Source organism: Vipera berus (genome assembly GCF_964194415.1).
Source record: "Vipera berus genome assembly, chromosome: Z".
Classification (NCBI taxonomy): Eukaryota; Metazoa; Chordata; class Lepidosauria; order Squamata; family Viperidae; genus Vipera; species Vipera berus.
In genome coordinates this window covers 132,190,904-132,216,640 of record NC_138205.1, presented here as the reverse complement: position 1 = coordinate 132,216,640, position 25,737 = coordinate 132,190,904, and the positions used below count along the sequence as shown (strand labels likewise).

Sequence of the window (25,737 nt, the reverse complement as noted above, 5' to 3'; positions counted from 1 at the left end):
TTCAGCAGCAGCTCCAATACGCATAATATCTACTGAGGGCTAGAAACTTGAGTAGGAGTGTGTGTGTGTGTGTGTGCCGCCAAGCTGTACATTATGGAGAAGTGGAATAGGGCTTGGGGACCACGGCTTCTTCATGGCAAACGGTGGCCACAGGATTGGGCTCCATCCTCGCTAATTTTCACCGAGGGAAGGGCGGGGGGGGTGTTGGCGCGTGCCCAAACACTAATTTTATGTATGACGTTATTTATTAGATATTTTCTTGTTTTGTTTTTGCCCCGCCTCGATTCCTTCGCGGACATACATAATATTCCTTCTTCCTCCTATTTTCCTCCCAAACAACAACAACCCTGTGAGGTGGGTTGAACAGAGAGATGGGGGGAGGGAGGGAGGAAGGGAGGGAGGGAGGGAGAAAGAGAGACAGAGGAAATGCCCCCTCCCCAAATCTGGCTTTCGTGCCTGTGATAGGACTAGAACTAGCCGCCTGGTGATTGGCCCAGACTCACCCAGCCGGCGTTCATGCTTAAGGCAGGACTAGAACAACGTCTCCTGGTGATTGGCCCGAAGTCAATGTGCCTAAATTGGGACTAGAACTCCTTGTCTCCTGGTGATTGGCCCAAAGTCACTCAGCCAGCGTTCATGCTTAAGGCAAGACTAGAACTCAACGTCTCCTAGTGATTAGCCTGAAGTCAATTTGCCTAAATTGGGACTAGAACTTCACCATTTCCTGGTAATTGGTTCAAAGTCACCCAGTTGGCTTTCCTGCTTAAGGGAGGACTAGAACTCGCCGTCTCCTAGTGACTGGCCTAAACGTCACTGGGATTTCATGCCTCGGGCAGGACCTGAACTCACCGTCTCCTGGTGATTGGCCCAAAGTCGTCCAGCCGGCTTTTGCGCCTAAGGCGGGACTACAACTCACTGTCTCCCGGCGATTGGTCCAAAGGCCAATGTTCCTAAGATGGGACTAGAACTCGCCCTAACCTGGGTGATTGGCCCAAAAATCACCCAGCTGGCATTCACATTTAAGGCAGAACTAGAACTCCCGCCCGGGCTCTTCACCCCTAGAACATTCTCCCGGCTGGCTGGGGGGATTCTGGGAGGTGAAGTCCTCCCTTCTCAAAGCCATCAAGATTGCAAAACTCTGCTTAATGGAAACTTTTGGCCCCCCTTCCTTCTCCTGCACCCCACATCTGGTCACTTGGGGGGGCACCGGGGGGGCGGCACCCTTTGGAGACTCAGGCCAACACCCCGTCTCTTATGCGATGCCTACACAGCAGCAGTGGCAGGGGAGCAGGTGGGAAGTAGGGACGGGACACAACGGTCCCCCTCTCCCCTAATTGTTAAAAAATACCCCTTTGCAGAGAAGCCATGCAAAAGCAGCAAGACGGTGGCTTAGCCCGCCCACCCACCCACCCCTGGTGGGCAAGGGCAAGGAGGGGAAGGTCCCCCCTTTCCCGCACTTGGGAAAGTTGCTTTTCGTGGACCGTCTTCCCAAGTGGCTGTCCCGGACTGTCCCCCAGGGCAACGTCTCACGGATTGTGTTGCTCGCGGTCCCCGTGAGACCCCAGCGAGGGGGGCAACCCTGGATTCCCCGTGGCTGCCAGAGGGGCGCGAGGGGTGGTGGGCTCCTGCCAGGCCGGGCCCCTGGCCAAGCCCCAGGGGCGCAGGGGCTGCCGCCCGAAAAGCAGGTCGGCCACCCAGCGGCTCCTCCGGAACGGGGCGGGTGGCGGTCTGCGCCGCGGGACGCCAAGATCGGGGACGATGGCAAGTTGGGCCTCGCCGAAACGGAGCGGCCGGCTGCGGGCCGCTTCCAGCACAGCGGCTTTGTCAGCCAAGCGCAAGACGCGGAAGAGCAGGGGCCGTGGCTTGCCGGAGGAGGAGTCCCAGCTTCGGACCCTTCGGGCGCTGTCGATCTCCAACACCGGGGCCCCCGGGTGCCAGCCCAGCAGCTCCGGCAGGGTCCGTCGGAGGAAAGCGGCTGGGTCACCTCCTTCAGCCCCTTCGGGCAAGCCCAGCAGGCGGAGATTGGCGCGGCGGGAGCGGCTCTCCAAGGCGCGGCAGCGGCTCTCCAGGCGCCGTGCGTACTTGCCCAGGCGGTGGTTCTCCAGGTGCAGCGCGGCCAGCTCCAGCGCCCAGCAGCGCGCGTCCTGCTCCAGCTGCCAGACGTGGCTCTGGAGACCCGAGAGGTCCCGACAGAGGCTGCTCACATCAGCCGCCAGGCGGCCTAGCTGTTTGGACACGAGGGGCTGCACGGCCCCAGACTCGGCTCCGTGGGAGCAGCTGCAGAGCCCCGAATCCTCGCAGCGTCTGTTCTTCGCCTCCGGTCCTGCATCCAAGTCCGGAAGGCTCCCCTTGTCCCCGGCTGCGAAAGATGGGAAAATAAGCGTGAGACCCTGATCGTCATTCTGGAGGGAATTATCAATCAATCAATCAATCCATCAACCAGAATACAGTTGGAAGGGACCCCGGAGGTCTTCTAGTCCAACCCCCAGCTCGAGCAGGAGACACTATACCATTTCCGACGTGTGTCTGTCCAGTTTCTTCTTCAAAACGTCCAGGGATGAAGCGCCCAGGTCTTCTAGTGGTGAGCTGTTCCACTGGTTAATTGTCCTCACCGTCGGGAATTTTCTCCTTTGAATTCCAGGTTGCTTCTCTCTCGGCTCAGTTTCCATCCGTTGTTTCTTCTCCTGCCTTTGGGGGCTTTTGGGGAACAGGTCGACTGCCCCCCGAATACGGGAATGCTGCTATCGTGTCCCCCCCCCACACTCTAGTTTGTCTTGTCTCCAGTTTAGCCCAACCCAGTTCTTGCAACCGTTCTCCTTCGTACGTTTTAGACCTCCAAGCTTTTAATCGTCTTAGTTGTTCTTCTTCACACTTTTTCTTTTTGTTTTTCTTTTCCCCCCCAAAGTCTTAACGTCTTTTTTTTGGAATCTGGTGACCAAAACGAGGTGGATTTTGGAAGGGCTCCTATGCTCAGCCCCTCCTCCTCCTCCTCCTCCTCCAGGGTGAAGGCTCCAACGCTGGAAGTTTTTTAAGAAGAGCCTGGACAGCGGTTTGTCTGAAATGGGATAGGGTTTCCTGCCATGAGCAGGGGGTTGGACTAGATGACCTCCAAGATCCCTTCCAACTTTACGATTATGATTATGATTATGATTATTCTATTCCATTCCATTCTATATTCTATTCTATTCTATCTATATTCTATTCCATTCCATTCTATATTCTATTCTATTCTATCTATATTCTATTCTATTCTATCTATATTCTATTCTATTCTATATTCTATTCTATTCTATTCTATTCTATTCTATTCTATTCTATTCTGTTCTATATTCTGTTCTATATTTTGTTCTATATTCTGTTCTATTCTATATTCTTTTCTATATTTATTCTATTATCTACATTCTATTCTATATTCTATTTATTCTATATTCTATTTATTCTATATTCTATTCTATATTCTATTCTGTCCTATCTATATGCTATTCTATATTCTATTCTATACATTCTAGTCTGTTCTATATTCTATTCTATTCTATCTATATTCTATTCTATATTCTGTTCTACTATTCTATTCTATTCTATATTCTTGGTGGAGCAGTGGGCTAACACCTCCTTAAGTAACACCAGCTGCCTGCCATTAGTGCAGGTTCGAGTCCCACCAGGCTCAAGGTTGACTCAGCCTTCCGTCCTTCCGAGGTCGGTAAAATGAGGACCCAGATTGTTGGGGGCAATTAAGCTGACTTTGTAATAATGCCGCTTGGGGGGGGGCAAAAGCCCTAATAATAAGCAGGCATATACATAGAATGAAGGCTATTGCTAAGCACATTGATTTGTGCTTTAGATTGTAAGTCGCCCTGAGTCTTCGGAGAAGGGCGGGATATAAATGGGATTGAAATAAAAAATAAAAAAATAAATTCTATTCTATATTTTATTCTATTCTATTCTATTCTATTCTATTCTATTCTATTCTATTCTATTCTATTCTATTCTATTCTATTCTATTAATTCTATTCTTTCATTCCTATATTCTATTCTATTCTATTCTATTCTATTCTATTCTATTCTATTCTATTCTATTCTATTCTATTCTATTCTATTCTATTCTATTCTATTCCATTCCATTCCATTCCATTCCATTCCATTCCATTTCATTCCATTCCATATTTTCTATTCTATTCTATTCTATTCTATTCTATTCTATTCTATTCTATTCTATTCTATTCTATTCTATTCTATTCTATTCTATTCTATTCTATTCTATTCTATTCCATTCCATTCCATTCCATTCCATTCCATTCCATTCCATTTCATTCCATTCCATATTTTCTATTCTATTCTATTCTATTCTATTCTATTCTATTCTATTCTATTCTATTCTATTCTATTCTATTCTATTCTATTCTATTCTATTCTATTCTATTCTATTCTTTCATTCCTATATTCTATTCTATTCCATTCCATTCCATTCCATTCCATATTCTGTTCTGTTCTGTTCCCCCCAAAAGTCCAGATCTGACGGAGTGCAAAATGCTATTTCTCTCCCAATCTCCCCTCCCTCCCAAGCCTTGTCGGGGTCGGGGATGGGGGTGTCCTAAACCCATTTTTCCCAGGCAGGTGGTGGGGGACTCAGCCTGGCCGAGGACTCAGACTCCCACCCTCTCCACTCCTCACCCATTGCAGAAGCTCTTCTGGCTACCGTCCGAAGCGAGGCCGGGGGCCCCCACCTGGGAGGGCCACTCTGCTTACGCGCAGAGGACCTGATGTCAAGTGGGCAGGGACGGCCATTCTGCTGGGGGCCTGGTCTTTCCTTCTCAGAAATGGGGGTGCTGGAAGAGACAGCACCTACAGAGAGGACAAGAGAGCCAGGCTGATCACATCCAACGGTTAAGCTCTTGGTGCCTGAACTTCCCACTGTTCCTCAAGCTTGGCTGCTTAAAGATGGGTGGAGTTCGACTCCCAGAATCCCCCTGCCGGCATGCTTTAAGAGGGGAGGACTTCAACTCCCAGAATCCCCCAGCTGGCGTGCTTTAAGAGGGGAGGACTTCAACTCCCAGAATCCCCCAGCCAAGATGCTTTGTGGGAAGGACTTCAACTCCCGGAATCCCCCAGTCAGCATACTTTAAGAGGAGTGGAGTTTGACTCCCAGAATCCCCCAGCCGGCATGCTTTAAGAGAGGTGGACTTCAACTCCCAGAATCCCCCAGTCAGTGTGCTTTAAGAGGGGTGGAGTTCGACTCCCAGAATCCCTCAGTCACCATGCTCTAAGAGGGGAGGACTTCAACTCCCAGAATCCCCCAGCTGGCATGCTTTAAGAGGGGAGGACTTCAACTCCCAGAATCCCCCAGCCAAGATGCTTTGTGGGAAGGACTTCAACTCCCAGAATCCCCCAGTCGGCATGCTTTAAGAGGGGAGGACTTCAACTCCCAGAATCACCTAGCCAGGATGCTTCAAGTGGGGAGGACTTCGACTCCCAGAATCCCCCCAGTCAGCGTGCTTTAAGAGGGGAGGACGTCCGCTCTCAGAATCCCCCCAGTCTTCTGTCTTCTGTCCCATAGGAGATGCAGCCTCCGATACTCACCTTGCCAAGGCTTTGGGGAATTGGCTGCTTCCTCCTCTTCCTCTTCCTCCTCTTCCTCTTCCTCCTCTTCCTCCTGGCTGTGCTGCGATTGGCTGGACCTCTTCCTGGCTGAGGAGGGGCAGGGACTGGGGGCGCTTGGATAGCTGATCTCCTTCAGGCAGCTGAGCAGGCCCTGAAGGGGCCTGCTGCCGGTCCCCACTTCTGGGCAAAGAGAGAGAGAGAGAGAGACCACCCAGCGATTAGCCGCGGCGGATCGCAATTCACCCCCTCCCCTCGCCAGGTCCCTCCCGGAAATCGTCACCCCAATATGGCGGCAGCACACCGGCACCCTCTCCCATCCCAAAGGGAGCAGGGTTTGAACTCAGGGCCCCGGCAGGCAGAGCTGGGAGGTGATCATCCTCCATCCTCTGATAGAAGTTCAGAGAGTTGAACTCTGTGTGTGTGTGTGTGTGTGTGTGTGTGTGTGTGTGTGTGTGTGTGTGTCCCCTGGGTGCTCTCTGAGCTGGGTGGTTTCCACGCAGACGGTTCATGACCCAACTAGGGAACGTCATCAGGGCTGGAAGGGAGGAAGGAAGGAAGGAAGGAAGGAAGGAAAGAAAGAGAGAGAGAAAGAAAGAAAGAAAGAGAAAGAAAGAAAGAAAGAAAGAAAAAGAAAGAAAGAGAAAGAAAGAAAGAAAGAAAGAAAGAAAGAAAGAAAGAAAGAAAGAAAGAAAGAAAGGATTGTGGGGTCTCTGGTGCTCTCTGAGCTGGGTGGTTTCCTTGCAGACGTTTCATGACCCAACTAGGGAACGTCATCAGGGCTGGAAGGGAGGAAGGAAGGAAGGAAGGAAGGAAGGAAGGAAGGAAGGAAAGAAAGAGAGAGAGAAAGAAAGAAAGAAAGAAAGAAAGAAAGAGAAAGAAAGAAAGAAAGAAAGAAAGAAAGAAGAAAGAGAAAGAAAGAAAGAAAGAAAGAAAGAAAGAAAGAAAGAAAGAAAGAAAGAAAGAAAGAAAGAAAGAAAGAAAGAAAGAAAGAAAGAAAGAAAGAAAGAAAGAAAGAAAGAAAGGATTGTGGGGTCTCTGGTGCTCTCTGAGGTGGGTGGTTTCCTTGCAGACGTTTCATGACCCAACTAGGGAACATCATCAGGGCAGGAAGGAAGGAAGGAAGGAAGGAAGGAAGGAAGGAAGGAAGGAAGGAAGGAAGGATAGATGGAAGGAAGGAAGGAAGGATAGAAGGAAGGAAGGAAGGAAGGAAGCAAGGAAGGAAGCAAGGAAGGAAGGAAGGAAGGATAGATAGATGGAAGGAAGGAAGCAAGGAAGGAAGGAAGGAAGGACTCTGAGCTGGGTGGTTTCCTTGCAGACTTTTCATGACCCAACTAGGGAACATCATCAGGGCTAGAAGGAAGGAAGGAAGGAAGGAAGGAAGGAAGGAAGGAAGGAAGGAAGGAAGGAAGAACTGTGGGGTCCTTGGTGCTCTCTGAGCTGGGGGGGGTTCCCTCACAGACGTTTCATGACCCAACTAGGTAACAGCGTCAGTGCGTGAAGGCTGGGAGGCGGTTGTGGGGAGGAGGAAGAGAAGGAGGAAGATTGTGGGGTCCTTGGTGCTCTCTGAGCTGGGTTGTTTCCTCGCAGATGTTTCATGACCGAACTAGGTAACTTCATCAGCGCTTAAAGGGAGCGGGGTTTGTGGAGAAGAAGAGAAGGAGGAGGGAGGTAGTGGGAGGAAGAAGTGGGGGAGAGGGAGAGCGGAGAAGAGGAGTTTTAAGTTCCTTCATGCTCTCTGACCTTCTTGCAGACGTTGGTGACCCAGCCAAATATAATCATGACTGCTGGAAGAGAGGGAGTTTCCAAGGTGGAGGAGGAGGAAGAGGAAGGGGAGGGTTTTAGAGGGAAGAGGAGGACTGTGGGCTCCTGGGCTCTCTGAACCTGTTGGCTTTCTGGCCGTCATTTCATAACCCGACTTTCCTCCATCTCAGCTGAGGCTGCCCACCTTCGTCCCCAGGCTGTGGCCGGATCTGCTCTTCCCCCGGACTCCAGTCCATGTCTCCTTTAGGCGTCCTATCCCGGGAATCAGGGCCTGTGGGGCTGGAACACACCGGGGTCCGGGCTGGCGTTGTGTCACCTGGGTCCTCCTTCAGCTCGTGGGTGAAGATCTTGTTGACAAGAGCTGCACCAAGCAGAAGGAAGGACAGTGAAGAACACGGGGCAGGCAGAGCTACCGCGGTGGGACACCCCAAGTCTCAGGGACGCGTCCTTACTCCAGAAATCCTCACGGGTCTCACCCATCGAGGCTATGGGAGGAGTAGACGAGATCTCGGAAGGTTCTCCACCTACTCCTCGGAGGGGTGGACAATTACGAATCATCACGATTGGCTTGGTCTGACTTCTCCTGACCTTGGTTTGGTGACCTCCCGGTTTCCCTGCCTGTGAGAGTCCTTGATTGGTTGGGAGACATTCAGCTAAGTTCTCCTCAAGAAGCGTTCTCCTCACTCTGCTTTTCGGTGGAAGCAACCTGGGTTTCGCCAGGTTATTGTCTAGGGTAGGGGTCGGCAACTACGTGCCCTACGTACAGTCACCCACGCACTCGTCACCTCCTGTATTGATTACTGTAATGCTCTCTACATGGGGCTGCCCTTGAAGACCACCCGGAGGCTTCAGCTGGTGCACAATGCAGCTGCGCGGGTTGTGATGGGAGCACCCCGATACTCCCATATTACACCCCTCCTGCGTGAGCTGCATTGGCTACCAGTTGCCCTCCGGGTGAGATTTAAGGTGCTGGTACTTACCTTTAAAGCCCTACATGGCTTAGGTCCGGGATACTTGCAGGACCATCTGCTGCCGGGAACAAATTCCCATCGTCCAGTACGCTCACACAGAGAAGGCCTCCTCAGGGTACCGTCAGCTAGGCAATGTCGGCTGGCGACCCCCAGGGGGAGGGCCTTCTCTGTGGGAGCGCCAGCCCTATGGAATCAGCTCCCCCCTGAGCTTCGGATGGCCCAAAACCTCCAATCCTTTCGCCGCGGCCTCAAAACACTCCTGTTCCACCAGGCTGACCTGGACTGACAGGCATTTTAATTAATTTATATTTAGAATTTTTAATTTATTTTTAATTTCCTTAATTTTAATTTATTGCACAGATGATTTCAATTTTATTTTTATCTTGATTTCTGTACTTATTATATGTTTTGTTGTTAGCCGCCCTGAGTCCTTCGGGAGATAGGGCGGGATATAAATCCCATCAATAAATAAATAAATAAATAAATAAACACTCAAAGAGCCACTTGGACCCGTTTCCCAGAGAAAAGAAAACACTGGGAGCCGCAAAACTCTCTCTCGCGTGTGCACACGCGTGAGGCAGGGGGAACTTGATTGGAATTTAATGAAAAAGAAATAGAGGCTGCTGTGGATGAGTTCTCTCTCTCCCTCTCCCTCTCTCTCTCTCTCCCTCTCTCCAATATTCTGCTCACCTGGCAAGCTGGCTTCATGCTGTTCTCCGACAAGCTGACACACATTCTTATTGGGCTAGCTCTCCTGCTCTTGGTCTGCCAGTCCTCTTCTCCCACTCAGAGAGAGAGAGAGAGAATATGTGTGTGTGTGTGTGCGTGTGAGAGAGAGAGAGAGAGAGAGAGAGAGAGAGAGAGAGAGAGCGCACTACTGCTTTCTGCTGCTTCCTGCTTCCTGCAGAGATGCAGCAAAAACAGTAGCCCTGCCCAATGAGCTTGTCAGCTTGTCGGAGAACAGCGTGAGGCCACTCTCTTTTTTACACACACACACACACGCAGAGAGAGAGAGAGAGAGAGAGAGAAGGGAAGCGCAAGTGCCTCTCTCTGTCTCTGTCTCTCTGCAAATGGCGGAGGATGACTGGGAGCCGCAGGAGAAGGCTGAAAGAGCGGCATGTGGCTCCAGAGCCACGGGTTGTCGACCCGTGATCTAGGGGGAGTCCAAGGACAGAACAAGGGGTCCCCAACAGCCAACCCAAATCTCCCAGGCCCTGATAATCTGCTCCGTTCACTGGACATTTTCAACAAAAGGTTGTGGACAACCAAACATTTGGGATGGAAGAAGGACTTCTGCCTTGGACAAGGAGTTGGACTAGAACAGGGGTCCCCAACCTGTGGGCTGCAGCCCACTACCGGTCCGTGGATCTATTTATGATCTGGCGGTGTGAGTAGTGGGCTAGTGTGCGCCTGTGTGTGCATGCACAGCCCCACTCGTGCAAGTGTCATGGATGGTCGCAGCCCAACTCACACGAGGGTCATGGGGCGCCCTGGGCCTCACTCACGTAAGGATAGCAGGCAATCAGAGCCTCACTTGCAAGAACTCAGGGCCTCACTTGCACGAGCATCGCAGGCACTCATGGCCCCACTTGCACAAGCACTAAGGGCATCCCTCATGCAAGTATCATGGGTGCTTGTGGCTTCACTCGCGTGACAGGTGCTCATGTGTGCACATGCACACAGGCCTCCACTTCTCACAAAACCATCCCCTTTGACCAGTGGTGGGATTCAAATACCTTAACGTCCGGTTCTCTGCATTGATGCAGGCCTGGGCCTCCAAAACCTAGAATGGACTTCCGGAAGTGACATCAACGCATTTCCTGTGGGCTGTTCTAGGCCTGGGAGGCCTCCTCCAGGCCTCCCAGGCCTAGAACAGACTTCCAGAAGTGACATCCACACACTTCTAGCGGGCTGTTCTAGGCCTGGGAGATCTCCTCCAGGCCTAGAACAGACTTCCGGAAGTGACATTCACGTACTTCCGGCAGGCTGTTCTAGGCCTGGGAGACCTCCTCCAGGCCTTCGAGGCCTAGAACGGACTTCCGGAAGCAGCGTGGGTTCAGCCGGTTCTCCGAACTCAACAAAATTTAAATAACAGTTCTATCGAACCGGTGTGAACCGGCTGAATCCCATCACTGCCTTTGCCCCCTTCCACCTGGGCCACCAACCCAGAAAGGTCCCTTCCTGCCCTAGGATTCTATCATCTACACTTTGGCTGCTGTGCAGAAGGCTTCCTTCCTGCTCTCACCTTTAGGGCCCTTGAGGTTCTCCAAAGAATTCTCTCCCTCCCAGCCAACTTGGATCCTCATCCAAGATCCTGGCTTAAATCCCCGAAGAGTTCCAACTCAGTGTCATAAAAGCCACCTCCCTGTTACATACATGCAGAAGGTGCTCCATCTTCCCTTGCTTCGGATGCTCTGGACATCGCATCCCGCTGAACTCCAGAGCGTCGTAGCGGGTGGACGGAGGAAAGCATTGGCTTGAGCCCCGTGTCCTTCACGTCCTTCTCCAGGTTGCCAGGGAGAGAGACAGAAAGTGCTTCCTCGGCCCCGTCCACATCAGCCTCTCGCGCAGAGGCCAACTTCTTTTCCTCTTCCGCAGGAAGTTGGGTGGACGGACGTTTCCTCTTGGGCTCCATCATCACCTTCGGTCCCGCAAGGACAGCCCTCTCAGATCCTGGGAAGGTGTTGAGAAAGTGGAAAAAAAACCACGTCAGGACGTGTCCAAGATGGAAGGTCTCCTGTTTCATATCCCACTCTGGACTTGACTCGCGAGACTCATCTGGACCAGTGGTCCCCAACGCAGAATTGGATGTTTAGGCACGGACCCTTGGCTGCGCCTCCTTTGCCCTCAGCCCATTTACAGCCATCTTTCCTCCTCCCTCGGCCTTTCTCGATGGCCAATGGGCCTCTGGCCCTCCACCCCTTGCCCTTCGTCCCCGCCCATTCGCCCAGAACACCATTTTACCTGGGCCTTTGGCTGTGCGGGACAAATAGCCCCCAGCCAATCGGGTGGCAGGCAGAAGCAATGGTGCTGCAGGGGAAGCAGGCGAACAGGGGGGCGAAAGGCACCATGCGACGCAATTTTTTTTTAAAAAAAAAGTACTGCAGCTACTCCACAACTTTGGGGACCTTGCAGATCTGTCACTGGGACCGGAGGGAGGGAGAGAGAGTGGCAGCAGGAGTAGCAGCCCCCAGGGCCACTGGGGGGGGGGTCCCGTACAGCCAATGGCCTGGGCAAAATGTTGTCTGGGTGAATGGGTCAGGCCGAAGGGCCATGGAGAATGTCCGGGGGAGGGGAAGTGGCGGAGTAAAGCTGGCTGTAAATGGGCTGAGGCAGGTGGCTGAGGGAGAAGGAAATGCACTCAAGGAAGGGTCCATGTCTAAAACTCCTCAACCCTCCCCACGCGTTCCCAGCGCCAGGGTTGCAGCCCATCCGGAACCGGTCCGCACAAGCGGCGCACAAGTGCGCATGGGGAGTTCCACCTGTGTGAGCGGCGGGCAAGCGTGCACGCATGCGAAGCTACATTTGTGCCAGCCGTACGTGCCTGTCACTTGTGCAAAAGGGAGCTGCGCGCGACTTGGCGCTTGGGCAGAACCATCCCTTTTTCCACTGCCACCACTGCTCCATAAAGGCCAGAAGCTTCCCACTCCCGCTCCTCTAAACACCCAAGGCCTCTCCAAGGCCAGCCCCAGGCCCACCTGGCGGCTCATGCCGACCTGGGCCACTGTCCCACCAGGCTGAATTTCCCGGGCTCTGCTGGTCCCTTTCGGTTTCACTGCAGCTGGAGGAGGAGGAGGAGGAAGAGGAAGAGAACGTGCTCGGCGTGTTGAGATAACTCGGCCGCCGTATGGGGATTTCCTTCAGGCAGTTCATCAGCCGGTGGAGGGGAGAATTGTCGGCAGCTGTGTCCGAAGCAGAGGTGCATTGTTGAGGAAGGCTCCCTGCAGGGAAAGAGAGGTGGACCTACATCGGTTCTGGAAAGGAGGATGAAGCTGGCTTGCTCGATTGTGCGCTGAACTGGACCAAGCTATGTCCCCCTCCGAAATGTTGATCCATCTGGCACAGCCCCTCAACTGTGTCATAAAAAAATTCTAATCTCTCTCTCTCTCTCTCTCTCTCTCTCTCTCTCTCTCTCTCTCTCTCTCTCTCTCGGTGTATCTGTCTGTGTGTGTGTGTGTGTGTGTGTGTGTATCTGTCTCTCTCTCTGTCTCTGTCTCTGTGTGTGTGTCTCTCTCTTTGTCTCTCTGTCTCTGTGTGTGTGTCACTCTTGTCTCTCTCTCTCTCTCTGTATGTGTCTCTCTCTCTGTGTGTGTGTCTCTCTGTCTCTGTCTCTCTGTCTCTCTGTCTCTGTGTGTCTCTGTCTCTGTGTGTGTCTCTATCTCTCTGTGTGTGTCTCTCTGTCTCTCTCGCTGTGTGTCTGTCTCTATCTGTGTGTCTGTCTCTGTGTCTCTGTCTCTCTCTGTATGTCTCTCTCTCTCTCTCTCTGTATGTGTCTGTCTCTCTGTCTCTCTCTGTCTGTCTGTCTGTGTCTGTCTCTCTCTCTCTGTCTCTCTCTGTGTGTGTCTCTGTCTGTGTGTGTCTGTCTCTGTCTGTCTCTCTGTCTCTGTGTGTCGGTCTCTCTGTCTCTCTGTCTCTCTGTCTCTCTCTTTGTCTGTCTATCTGTCTATCTGTCTCTCTCTCTCTCGCTGTCCATCTGTCCATCCATCCACTGTATCTATCTATCATCCTTCCATCCATGATATCTACCCATCATATCTAATCTATCTCCATCTATTAGGAGCAGGATGGCTTGGGTGGTTATTTATTTATTTATTTATTTAGTTAGTTAGTTAGTTATATTTATATACCGCCCTATTCCCTGAGGACTCAGGGCGGTTTACAGGGAATTAAAAATCCAAAATACAAAAATTAAGAACCAAATTAAAAAATATTAAATTAACCCTGTAGTCAGTTAAAAAGAACCCCAAATTAAAAATTCCTCCTCAGTCTGGGCCCGAGAGCTCGAAGAGCCAGGTCTTCAGGCCCCGGCGGAATGATCGAAGGTCGGGGGCAGTTCTCAGCTCCACCGGCAGCTGGTTCCAGAGGGCAGGCGCTCCCACCGAGAAGGCCCTATCCCTGGGTGTCAGGACACTGGTTAGGACACTGGGTTGGAAGTTAGCCGCACATGTTCGAGACCCAAGTATTGCCTTGGGGCAGGGTGGAGCCTCCCGTCCTTCACTCCAGCTCCTTTCAGGGACAAGAAAGGAGCCCTCAACTGGGCATCTCCTGGGCATCCTATCAGCCATCCACCCATCATATTTCTATACTCATCAATCCATTCATCCATCATATCTATCTATCCATCAATCCACCTGTCCATTGTATGTCTCTATCCTATCTCTCTCTTTCTCTATCTCTCCATCATCTCTCTCTCTCTCTCTCTCTCTCTCTCATCTATGCCCATTCATCAGTCCATCCATTCTATCTATGCCCATCCATCAATCCATCCTATCTATCTATCTATTTATCTATCTATCTATCTATCTATCTATCTATCTATCTATCTATCTTTCATCTATCTATCATCTCTACATCATTGATGTTCTATCATCTATCTATCTATCTATCTATCTACCTACCTACCTATCTATCTATCTTCTATGCCCATCCCAATCCATCCATTCTATGCCCATCCATCAACCCATCCTGTCTGTCTGTCTGTCTATCTATCTATCTATCTATCTATCTATCTATCTATCTATCTTTCATCTATCTATCATCTCTATATCATTGATGTTCTATCATCTATCTATCTATCTATCTATCTATCTATCTATCTATCTATCTATCTATCTATCTATCTATCTATCTATCTATCTATCTACCTATCTACCTATCTACCTATCTATCATCTATGCCCATCCATCAATCCATCCATTGTTACCTATCATCTATCCATTCCTCCCTCCCTCTATTGTATCCAGCCACTCTATCTAATTTATCCATCTCCATCAATTAGGAGCACAATGGCACATATGGTTAGCAAGACCCATGTTCGAGACCCGAGTGCTGCCGTGGGGTGGGGTTGAGCTCCCGTCCATCGCTCCAGCTAGTGCCGGGGACATGAGAGGAAGCCACTGACTAATCCTTTCAACCTGGAAGTGCCTCAGTGCTTCTGACATGAATGAGATGTCAATCTCCATCTGTCATATCCATCCATCTTATCATTCATCCACCTATATCGTATGTATTCATCAATGCATCCGTCCATTGTATTTATCTATCAGCCATCCATCTATCCATCCATCCATTGTATTTATCATCTATCCGTCTCCATCCATGTATCAAATGTATCCATTATCCATCCGTCGTACCTGCAAGGAATTCTGGGAGATGAAGTCCGTGCGTCTGTAGAAGACGGAACACAAGGACGGAGGGCAGCCCCAGGGGGATCCCATCGTCCTGCCCACCTACCCAGCCTCGATTCTCTTGAGAAAGCCAGGGGAAGTCCCAGAGGACTAGAATCTTGGAGGCGGCCCTTAAGCCAAGGCCTCAAAGGCCTCCAGAACAAAGATCTTACCTGCAGGCCCTGGCCTCGGCGAGCAGGCCAGCTCCATTCCCGCCTGCTTCTGAGCGCAGATGCCACGCCTTGCAAGGCTGGCGTTGAGGAGGTCTCTGCTCGGGGCGAACTCTTTGAGGCAGTTCTCCAGGCCTTGAAGCGGTGGGACCCTCGGGGGGCTCCCTCCTGTTTGTGAAAGGGGAGTTGCTGCTACTGCTGGAATCCCACTGTTCACACACACACACACACACACACAGAGGGTTCCCTTTTGCAGGGCATCCTCAACTTATGGCAGGTCACTTGGGAACTGTTCCAAGTTCACAGACCTCCCCCCCCCCAAAGGGTCCCTTAGATGCTAGGTGGGTAAGTAGGTAGACAGACAGACAGACAGAGATCGATCCAGATGATGCATGGATGGATGGATAGACAAATATAGATGGATGGATGGATGGATGGATAGATAAACATGATGGATGGATGGACGTATAGATGGATAGACAGATAAGACAGATAGACATAGACAGATGGATAGATGGATGAATGGATGGACAGAAAGACAGACAGAGATCCAGATGATGGATGGATGGATAGATATATAGATGGATGGATAGGTAGACAGATAGATAAATAGATGATGGATGGATGGATGGATAGATGGATGGACAAATGGACGGATAGACAGATAAGGGATGGATGGACGGACAGAAAGACAGATAGACTGATAGACAGACAGACATAGACAGATGGATGGACGGACAAAGAGATAGATAGATAGATAGATAGATAGATAGATAGATAGATAGATAGATAGATAGATAGATAGATAGATAGATAGATGGATGGATAGATAGATTGATAGACGGATGGATGGATGGATGGATGGATGGACAGATAAGACAGATATAGACAGATGGATGGATGGATAGATGGGTGGATGAATGGATGGACAGACAGATAGACAGATAAACATAGATGGATGGATGGACAAAGAGATATAGATAGATAGATAGATAGATAGATTGATAGATAGATAGATAGATAGATAGATAGATAGATAGATAGATAGATAGATAGATAGATAGATAGATAGATAGATAGATAGATAGATAGATATGGATGGATATAGATAGATAGATAGATAGATAGATAGATAGATAGATAGATAGATAGATAGATAGATAGATAGATAGATAGATAGATATAGATAGATATGGATAGATGGGTGGATGGATGAATGGATGGACAGATAGATAGTCAGACAGATAAACATAGACGGATGGATGGACAAAGATATATATATATATATATATCTAGAGAGAGAGAGAGAGAGAGAGAGAGAGAGAGAGAGAGAGAGAGAGAGATATGGATAAAAAGGTAAAGGTAAAGGTTCCCCCGCACATGCATGCTAGTCGTTTCCGACTCTAGGGGCCGGTGCTCATCTCCGTTTCAAAGCCGAAGAGCCAGCGCTTGTCCGAGGACGTCTCCGTGGTCATGTGGCCGGCATGACTAGACGCCAAAGGCGCACGGAACGCTGTTACCTTCCCACCGTCGCGGTCCCTATTTTTCTACTTGCATTTTTACGTGCTTTCGAACTGCTAGGTTGGCAGAAGCTGGGACGAGTAACAGGCGCTCACTCTGTTACGCGGCACTCAGGATTTGACCTGCCAAGCTGCCGACCTTCTGATCGACAAGCTCAGCGAGATGGATAGATGGATGGATGGATGGATAGATATAGATAGATAGATAGATAGATAGATAGATAGATAGATAGAAAGACAGACAGACAGATGAAGGACAGATGGACAGATGATAGATAGACAGATGGACACACAGATAGGATGTAGCTGAGGTACATTTCCAGCAGCCGAGCCTTCCCCCTTTCCCCACCCTCCAAGCATCCCCCTGGGGAGGGAGTGTGGGCCACCAAGCTACCTCTCACCTTCCTCCCTCTTGGCCCAGGACGCTGGCTCTGGTGTCCACTGCCGGAGTCTGTCGGGCGAGCTGTGGATGGAGGAAGTGACAGCCGGGGACCATGGCTGGTTCTGGATGTCCTTCAAGCACTTCTCTAGGCCTTGCAAGGGGGTGCTGCTCTGACCGAATCCTGCAGAGTAGGGGGGTCCTTAGGTCAGCATGGCAACTGACACACACACACACACGCCCCACCAGATCTGAGCCCCTGACCCTCTCACCTTCCTCTCTCCTGGCCCACTGTGTTGGCACCGACGTCCACCTCTGGAGACCATCTGGGGAGTTGCTGGCGGCCGGCGAAGAGACCCGGCTGAGCGAAGCCAACGGGGTCTCCTTGAACCCTTTCCTGAGGCTGTGCAAAGGACTCCGGGCTTGGCCGAGCTCTGCCGAACACAGAAGTAGGGGACAGCTTGGCCAAGCTACCCTGGCCACCATCAGCTGTGAAAGCCCACCATCCAGGTTGACTTTGAAGACTGCGGAGTTGGCCATCCACCTCCCTCCCTGCCTTCAGATCACGATATCACAGATCGCCTCCTCCAGATCACCTCCTCAAGATCCCCCACGGGACCCTCGGAAGATCCAAGGAGCTGTTCTGCCGAGAGTCGGACACCAAGATGTCCCGGCTCTGGAAGGATCGGGGTCTACCTCCCTAGTGTTGCGATTCCGTGCCAGCCAGTGGACCCAGCCGTTGAGTCTGGGGAATCAGAGGAAGGGCCTGGAGAGCCATCAGAGTCAGAGGAAGGCTCTGATGAGCTCCAGGACTTACAATCTGAGGAAGAGCCTAACCCCCTCCACTCATGCTCAGGCAGAGACCCAGCTGTGCTGGGAAGCGGAGTCAGACTCTGAGGACTCAAAGCTGGAAGACATCATAGACCGCTCGCAAACACCGACAGGCAACACGAGCAGGACAGAGGGAGGCAACGGGGCGGCTCCAAGGGCGGAGGAGAAGGCACTGAAAAGCCAGGACTTGGGACTGAACAATAAAAAGGGGGAAGTTGTGGGCGGTGCTGGTTGCTGAAGGCAACCATTTGCGAAGGACTCAAGTTTCACGGGATTACGTTCTGATTGCCTTGCAAAACGGGGAACAATCCTCCGTTTGAATTGTGTTTTGTTTGCCTTTGCTTTGGGGATCTTTTGCAGGAATCTCACCATCTTCCTTCCTTCTCCATCGGCCCGATTCTGGAGTCCCCCGGGGAAGGCTGTCCGGGGAGCTGCTGACCAATGAAATAATAGCAGGGGACGAAGGCTGGACGTGGGCGCTGAGAGGATGTTCCTTCGTGGTTCCTCGAGGATCTGTGAGGAACGGAGGAGGGACATCAGAAGAGGACCCACCAGAGAGACTTGGTTTAGAGTCCACTCTCCAAAGAGGAAAACTTTCTGAGGTGACTTCTGGGCAATAATCAACCCGGCCTACCTCACAGGGTTGCTCTTGTAGGGGACAAACCCAAAGGAACAACTGCACCTGGAGAAAAGCTAGGGTAGATATCCAACCGACCAACTAAGCGGAGTAGACTTTTCTTCAGAACAAGGTTTCCCTTCAAAGGTGTAAAACGACCCTGATGCCGCTTCCTCGTAGGCCCAAGAATTTAACTGGGGGACATTTGTGCTGGCTGAGGGACTTTGGACCAATCGCCAGGAGACTGTGAGTTCTAGTCTCGCCTCAGCCATGAAAGCCAGCTGGGTGACTTTGGGCCAATCACTGGGAGATTGTGAGTTCTAGTCCCACCTTAGGTATTAAAGCCAGCTGGGTGACTTTGGGCCAATCACTGGGAGGCTGTGAGTTCTAATCCCGCCTTAGGCATAAAAGCCAGCTGGGTGACTTTGGGCCAATCACTGGGAGACTGTGAGTTCTAATCCCGCCTTAGGCATGAAAGCCAGCTGGGTGACTTTGGGCCAATCCCTCTCTCTCCTGGCCCAACGCACTTTGCAGAGCTTGTTGTGGGGAAAATAGGAGGAGGAAAGGGTATTAGGATTGTTTGCCCCCTCGAGTTATCTATAAAAATAACCGTGGGGTATAAATAAATAAATACACACATGTGCAAATAAGCAAACAAAAGAAACACAGTCCGATGAAGGTTTGCCTTGTTTGCGGAACTAACCTCCTTGCACCATCCCTGCCTCCACTTTCCGCCCTGCTGGGTTTCTCTCGTGGGGCCTGTTGGTGTATCCATGGGGCAGGAAGGGCTGCTGAACGGGCTTTTCCCCGAGACTGACTTCGGAGCCTTGGAGAAGGCAGGGATCAGGTGGGGGGCCTGCCAAGAGACGAGAAGAGACAGGTGGGTCATGGTTTCGGGACGTTGCCCTCCATTGGGGGGAGGAGGAGGAGGAGTGTGGGTTCCGTGGTGCTGACCGTGGTGGTTTCGTTGCAGACATTTCATGACCCAACTAGGGAACATCATCAGTGCTAGAAGGGGGGAGGAGGAGGAGGAGGAGGAGGAGGAGGAGGAGGAGGAGGAGGAGGAGAAGAAGAAGAAGAAGAAGAAGAAGAAGAAGAAGAAGAAGAAGAAGAAGAAGAAGAAGAAGAAGAAGAAGAAGAAGAAGAAGAAGAAGAAGAAGAAGAAGAAGAAGAAGAAGACGACTATGAGGTCCCTGGTCTACTCTGAGCTGGGTGGTTTCCTTGCAGACGTCTCATGACCCAACTAGACATCTCATGACCCAACTATCATCAGGGCTAGATGGGAGGAGGAGGAGGAGGAGGAGGAAGGGTGGACTGTGGGGTCCTTGGTGTTCTCTGACCGTGATGGTTTTCTTGCAGACGTTTCATGACCCAACTAGGGAACATCATCAGTGCTGGAAGGGAGGAGGAGGAGGAGGAGCAAGAAGAGGAAGGAGCAGGAGGGGAAGGAGGGAGGAGGAGGAGGAGGTGGAGGAAAAAGAGGAGGAAGAGGTAGGGAGAAAGAGGAGGAGGAGGGGGAGGAGGAGGTGAACGAGGAGGAGGACTGGTGTCCATGGTGCTCTCTGACTGGTGGTTTTTCTTGCAAACATTTCATGACCCAACTAGGGAACATCATCAGTGCAGGAAGGAAGGAAGGAAGGAAGGAAGGAAGGAAGGAAGGAAGGAAGGAAGGAAGGAAGGAAGGAAGGACTCTGAGCTGGGTGGTTTCCTTGAAGACGTTTCATGACCCAACTAGGGAAGATCATCAGGGCTAGAAGGAAGGAAGGAAGGAAGGAAGGGAGGGAAGAAGGAAGGAAAGACTCTGAGCTGGGTGGTTTCCTTGCAGACGTCTTGTGACCCAACTAGGGTACATCATCAGGGTTAGAAGGAGGAAGGAAGGAAGGAAGGAAGGGAGGAAGGACTCTGAGCTGGGTGGTTTCCTTCCAGACGTCTCGTGACCCAACTAGGGAAAGTCATCAGTGCTAGAAGGAGGAGGAAGGAAGGAAGGAAGGAAGGAAGGAAGGAAGGAAGGAAGGACTGACTGACTCCGAGCTTGGTGGTTTCCTCGCAGACGTTTCATTACCCAACTAGGGAACATCATCAGTGCTAGAAGGGAGGGGGGGTTGTGAGGAGGAGGAGGAGGAGGAGGAAGGTTGCAAATGGCAATCACGTGAGCCGAAATGCTGCAATCATCAGAAATACACACTGCTTGCCAAGCATCCCACTTTTGATCACGTAACCGTGAGGATGCTGTGACGGTCGTACGTGTGCGGACCAGCTGTAGGCCACCTTTTCCAGTGCGGTTGTTAATGGTGAGCAACCCTTAAACCAGGGGTGTCAAACCGCCGGGCCGCCGGCCAGTTGCCTCGTGCGGAGGTTGCATTCACCCCAGCTCCGGCAACGCAAGAAAAGTCACAGTACGTCGTGACACATCATGTGACACGGCGCGTTTCAACACCCGTGCCCTAAATGAACGATTTTTAAGTAAAAGGCCACCTGTGCCTCGCTTCTTCCTATGGATGGCTTATGCCCCAGCTCCCATCAGTCACAACTAATCTGTCCTCCTGGCTGGGGATGATGGGAGTTCGGCCACAAAATCTAGGGAAGAGTGAGATGCATGGCTAGCGCTGAGAATTGGAGATGTGAGACAGACGGGGCCTCCATATACAGTAGTGGCCAAAATTGTGGAAACCCTTTGGGAAAAGTGTTTGGTTTTTTTTTTTGGAGTAGCACCATCAAATTACATATCGATGGAAAGATAATTTAATCGAGAACATAATGCAACCAAGTTTGTTCAATGATCTGTCCTGTATTCTATGAAAAGTTATAGCCAAATCACCAGAAAAAGGAAGCACAACTTGCTTAAGTTGATATCGGGTAGCTTTCCTTCATCCGATTGTAGCCAATGAGCGGGAGTGTTTAGAGAGCCAATCGGGTGTCATCTTGTTTTGGCAATGAGCCAATCGGATCACAGTAGGATTCAGTGATTGATGTGGTGTCTTGAACCGAGAGGAAGGACATTGGTCAGTGAGTTCTGGGATCGCTATCAAGTTGGTTGGGGCTTTTTTGTGTTCTTTCATTTAGTGAGCTTGTAAAACATAATAAAGGGACGCGGTGGCTCAGTGGGTTAGGCCACTGAGCTTGTCGATCAGATGGTCGGCAGCTTGGCGGGTCGAATCCCGAGTGCCGCGTAACAGAGTGAGCGCCTGTTACTCGTCCCAGCTTCTGCCAACCTAGCAGTTTGAAAGCGCGTAAAAATGCAAGTAGAAAAATAGGGACCACTACGGTGGGAAGGTAACAGCATTCCGTGCGCCTTTGCCGGCTAGTCACGCCGGCCACGACCACGGAGATGTCCTCAGACAAGCGCTGGCTCTTCGGCTTTGAAACGGAGATGAGCACCAGCCCCTAGAGTTGGAAACAACTAGCACGCATGTGCGGGGGAACTTTTACCTTTACCTAAAACATAATAAAAATTAAAGTAACAGTGCCAAGAGTTGACTGGTTGCCCAGAAAGTGATGTCAAATAGTATTCTTCAGTGAACGAGGCTACGGTTATAAAGAAATTGGAAGACAAATTGGTGGAAACTTAACCAAAGGGGGCATTTCTGCTGCACACTTTCCCCAAAAGGTTTCCACCATTTCGGCCACTACTGTATATATGTCCTACCTAGCTCAGAGTTGGCCATCCTTGGTGAATTGAAGATGAGTGGGCTTCAACTCCCAGAATTCTCAGCAATGGCTATTGTGGAATTCTGGGAGCTGAAGTCCACATTACTGGACACGGCCAAGGTTGGGGCGCTCTGTCCCTCGTGACGCGTTTGACCGTCTTCTCCAAACTCCAGACCTACCGAACTGTCCTCTTCTTCCCCCTCTTCGTCTCTCCTTCTCCCCAGTCGCTCCTCGTTTGCCCGTCATGACTTTGGGGGTCAGCGGTCTGGCCACGGGGATGTCCTTCAGGCAGTTGAGCAAGCCATGGAGAGGACTGGTGGCTGGGCTCCACTCTGGGTCAGGAAGAAGAAGAGAAGAGGAAGCTCAAGGTGGAAGGCTACAGGGATCTCCAAAGACATTGAGATCATGGTGGCTTCCATCAGAACCTGTTCTTCAAGGATGGGAATTGGGGATGCCCCTCACTATGGGCACCTAGGTAAACCCAGACGCAGCTCCCAGGCTGGGCAGGGACCGCTGAACCGGCTCCTTCCTTCCTTCCTTCCTTCCTTCCTTCCTTCCTTCCTTCCTTCCTTCCTTCTCCCTTTCTCCACCATCTGACCTGGGTTTGGTTTCCCTTCTTGACTTCCTAGGATTGAAATTCCCGTCACTTTCTACATCTTCTCAAAGCCAGATATGTAGGTTTCAGTTCAGTTGCCCACATCCCACCCTGGCCTTGCTTTCTTGTATTGGGAGGGGGGGCATGAGGATAATTTTGACTTCTTCATCATCTCCCCCAAATCAACCTTGACTTCTACTTCATCTCCCCAGGTCAGCCTTGACTACTACTTCATCTTCCCAAGTCAACCTTGACTTCACCTCCCAAGGTCTACCCTGACTTCTTCTACGTCTCCCCAGCTCAACCTTGACTTCATCTCCCCAGCTCAACCCTGACTCCTACATCTCCCAGGTCATCCTTGACTTCATCTCCCCAACATAACCAGCTTCTTCATCTCCCCAGGTCAACCTTACCTTCTTCATCTCCCCAGCATAATCTTTCTTCATCTGCCCAGGTCTATCTTGACTTCTTCTTCATCTCCCCAGCTCAACCTTGACTTCTTCATCTCCCCAGGTCAGCCTTGACTTCATCTCCCCAGCATCTTTCTTCATCTGCCCAGCTCAACCTTGACCTCTTCTTCATCTGCCCAGCTCAACCTTGACTTCTTCATCTTCCCAAGTCAACCTTGACTTTTTCATCTCCCCAGCTCAACCTTGACTTCATCTCCCCAGCATAATCTTTCTTCATCTGCCCAGCTCAACCTTGACTTCTTCATCTGCCCAGCTCAACCTTGACTTCTTCTTCATCTGCCCAGCTCAACCTTGACTTCATCTCCCCAGCATAATCTTTCTTCATCTGCCCAGGTCAACCTTGACTTCTTCTTCATCTGCCCAGCTCAACCTTGACTTCTTCTTCATCTCCCCAGCTCAACCTTGACTTTTTCATCTCCCCAGCTCAACCTTGACGTCACCTTCCCAAGTCTTGACTTCTTTACCTCCCTAGGTCTGCCCTGACTTCTTCATCTCCCCAGGTCAACTCTGACTTCATCTCCCCAACATAGAGACTTCTTCATCTCCTCAGGTCAACCTTGGCCATAATCACTGAACTAAGGAATGCGAAACTCAGGGGGGGGGAAAGAGACGACGGCCTTCCCACCCTCAAGATGCGCTCCCCACACCCTCCCTACGTGGTTTCTTCCTCACCATCCGAACATGGGATCGAAAGTTCCAGCTTGGACCCGGATTCTCTGGCACCAAGAGAGAAGCTGCTCCTTGGAAGGCCAAAGTGATGGTAGCCCTTCTCTTCCAAGATGTCCTCATGGCCTTGCAGAGGGAGTTCTTCCTCAGATTTAACTGGGGGGAGTAAAACGGAGGCATCTCTCCTGCAGGCACTTGCTTCTGCTATCTCTCCTCCCTCCCTCCCTTCTTTCTTCTTCCTTCCTTCCTTCTCCCATATCTCCTTTCCCTCCCCCTTCCCCTTTCCCTTCCCTTCCCTTCATTACTCCTTTCATCGTTCTCTCTCCTTCCTACCATATTTTCTTCCTTCCTTCCTTCCTCCCTTTCCCTTTCCCTTCTTTCTTTCCTTCTCCTATCTCTCCTTCCTTCTTTCTCCTTCCTTCCTTCCCCTTCCTTCCTTTTTGCCATTCCCTTCCTCCTCCCTTTCCTTTCTTTTCCTTCCCTTAGTCCTTCCTGCCTTCCCCTCTCTCTCTCCTTCCTTCTCCTTCCCCTTTCCCTTCTCTTTCCTTCCTTCCGCATCTCTCTTTCCTTCCTTCCTTCCTTTTCCTTCCCAGTCTCTTTCCCTTTTCTTTCTCTTTCTTTCCTTCCCTCTCTCCTTCCTTCATCCTTCTCTTTCCTCCCTCCTTTTCTCTTTCCCTCGCTCCCTTTTTCTTTTTCTTTCTTTCCTTCTTTCCTTCCTTCCTTCTCCTCCCGCCCTCCTCTTTCTTTCTTTTCTTTTTCTTTCCTTCTTCCTTTTCTCTCTTCTTCCTTCCTTCTTTCCTTCCTTTCTTCCTTCCTTCCTTCTTCCCCCCCTCTCTCCCTCCCTCTTCTTTTCTTTCCTTCTTTCCCTCTCTCCCTGCCAGTTTGGACTGGTGTTCCAGGTCCTCCTTCCTTCCTCCCTCCCTCCCTCCCTCCCTCCCTCCCTTCCTTCCTTCCTTCCTTCCTTCCTTCCTTCCTTCCTTCCTTCCTTCCTCCCTCTCTCCCTCCCTTCCCATCTCCCCTTTTCCCAGTGCTTGAGGGGAGCTGTGAAACTCAACCCCAGAAAGCAGACCTGGAGGGAAGAAGCTTACCGCAAACAGCTGAGGTGCCGGATCGCTCTGGGGTTTTCTCCCTGCTTCCACTTGCACGGAAAGCCACCAATGCAGGCTCTCCCTGCGGATCCTGCCACGAGGAGGAGCTGCTGCTCTCTTGCTTTATTTTAACTGCAGACACCCAGAAACGCTGCCCTTAGTCCTGGCTTTGCCGGAGACAAGAACAGGAAGAGAGCCCCTTCTCTACCAAACCCCACCCCGCCAGGAAACTGCCCCCAGCAAGATGGGATATGTGATCGGCAGCCACAGGAGCAGAAGCAAGCCACGCACCTCCCGGAAACGACAGAGTCGGAAGGGACCTTGGAGGTCTTCTAGTCCAACCCCCCCAATTAAGCAGAAAACCCTTCCCTCCTCCTCCTCCTCCACCACCTCCTCCTCCTTCTCAGAATAACAGAGTCGGAAGGGACCTTGGAGGTCTTCTAGTCCAACCCCCCTGATAAAGTAGGAGACCCTTCCCCCTCCTCCTCCCTCCCTCCCTTCCATGTATCCATCCATCCATCTCTCTACCACCTGGAAAATTCGGTCTCTTGCCCCCCTCGGGCTTGAGGGTGGAGGGGTTCCCCTTGGTTGCCACCGAAGACCCTGTTCCTTCTCTGGGGTTGGGGACCCCCAGTTCCTCTTCGGAAGCTTCCCTCTTAACTGCAGACAAGAACGGTAAGGAGGAAGCAAAATGGAGACATTTGGAGATTTAAAAATAACCAGCTGAGAAACACAATGCTGTAAATCTAACAGGGACCATGTGGAAAAGTTGAAAATAGTTCGTTTAGGTGGGCATCAGATCCTTTTACAATTGTTTATATAGAGAGAGGAGGAGGAGGAGGAGGAAGAGGAAGAGGAAAGGGTCTCATGCCTGAGCAGGGAGTTGGACTAGAAGACCTCCAAGGTCCCTTCCAACTCTGCAATTTTGTTATTCTGTAATTCTGCAATTCTGCTATTCTGTAATTCCATTCCGCTCTTCTGTTATTTTGTAATTCTGTTATTCCACAATTTTGTCCAGCTCTTCTGCTATTCTGTAAT

The 25,737-nt window shown here is 50.9% G+C and overlaps 1 protein-coding gene and 1 long non-coding RNA gene across 2 annotated transcripts; both read right to left on the bottom strand.

The window, feature by feature from the left end:
* Nucleotides 1-1,526: 1,526 nt before the first annotated feature.
* Nucleotides 1,527-23,791, bottom strand: KRBA1 (KRAB-A domain containing 1; the record flags this gene model as incomplete). The annotated part of the gene is made up of 13 exons (XM_081346290.1): nucleotides 1,527-2,359; nucleotides 4,672-4,842; nucleotides 5,578-5,778; nucleotides 7,544-7,720; nucleotides 10,707-11,003; nucleotides 12,029-12,271; nucleotides 14,890-15,054; nucleotides 16,808-16,969; nucleotides 17,058-17,219; nucleotides 17,986-18,129; nucleotides 18,936-19,088; nucleotides 22,060-22,212; nucleotides 23,602-23,791. The coding sequence occupies 13 exons, from the start codon at nucleotides 23,789-23,791 to the stop codon at nucleotides 1,527-1,529; spliced, it is 3,051 nt and encodes a 1,016-aa protein (XP_081202416.1).
* On the bottom strand, nucleotides 22,892-23,479 carry LOC308678095. The gene is made up of 3 exons (XR_014028596.1): nucleotides 23,316-23,479; nucleotides 23,072-23,235; nucleotides 22,892-22,994 (listed from the first exon to the last, which is right to left on the bottom strand). It is a non-coding gene; the product is annotated as an uncharacterized lncRNA (long non-coding RNA).
* Nucleotides 23,792-25,737: the final 1,946 nt, after the last annotated feature.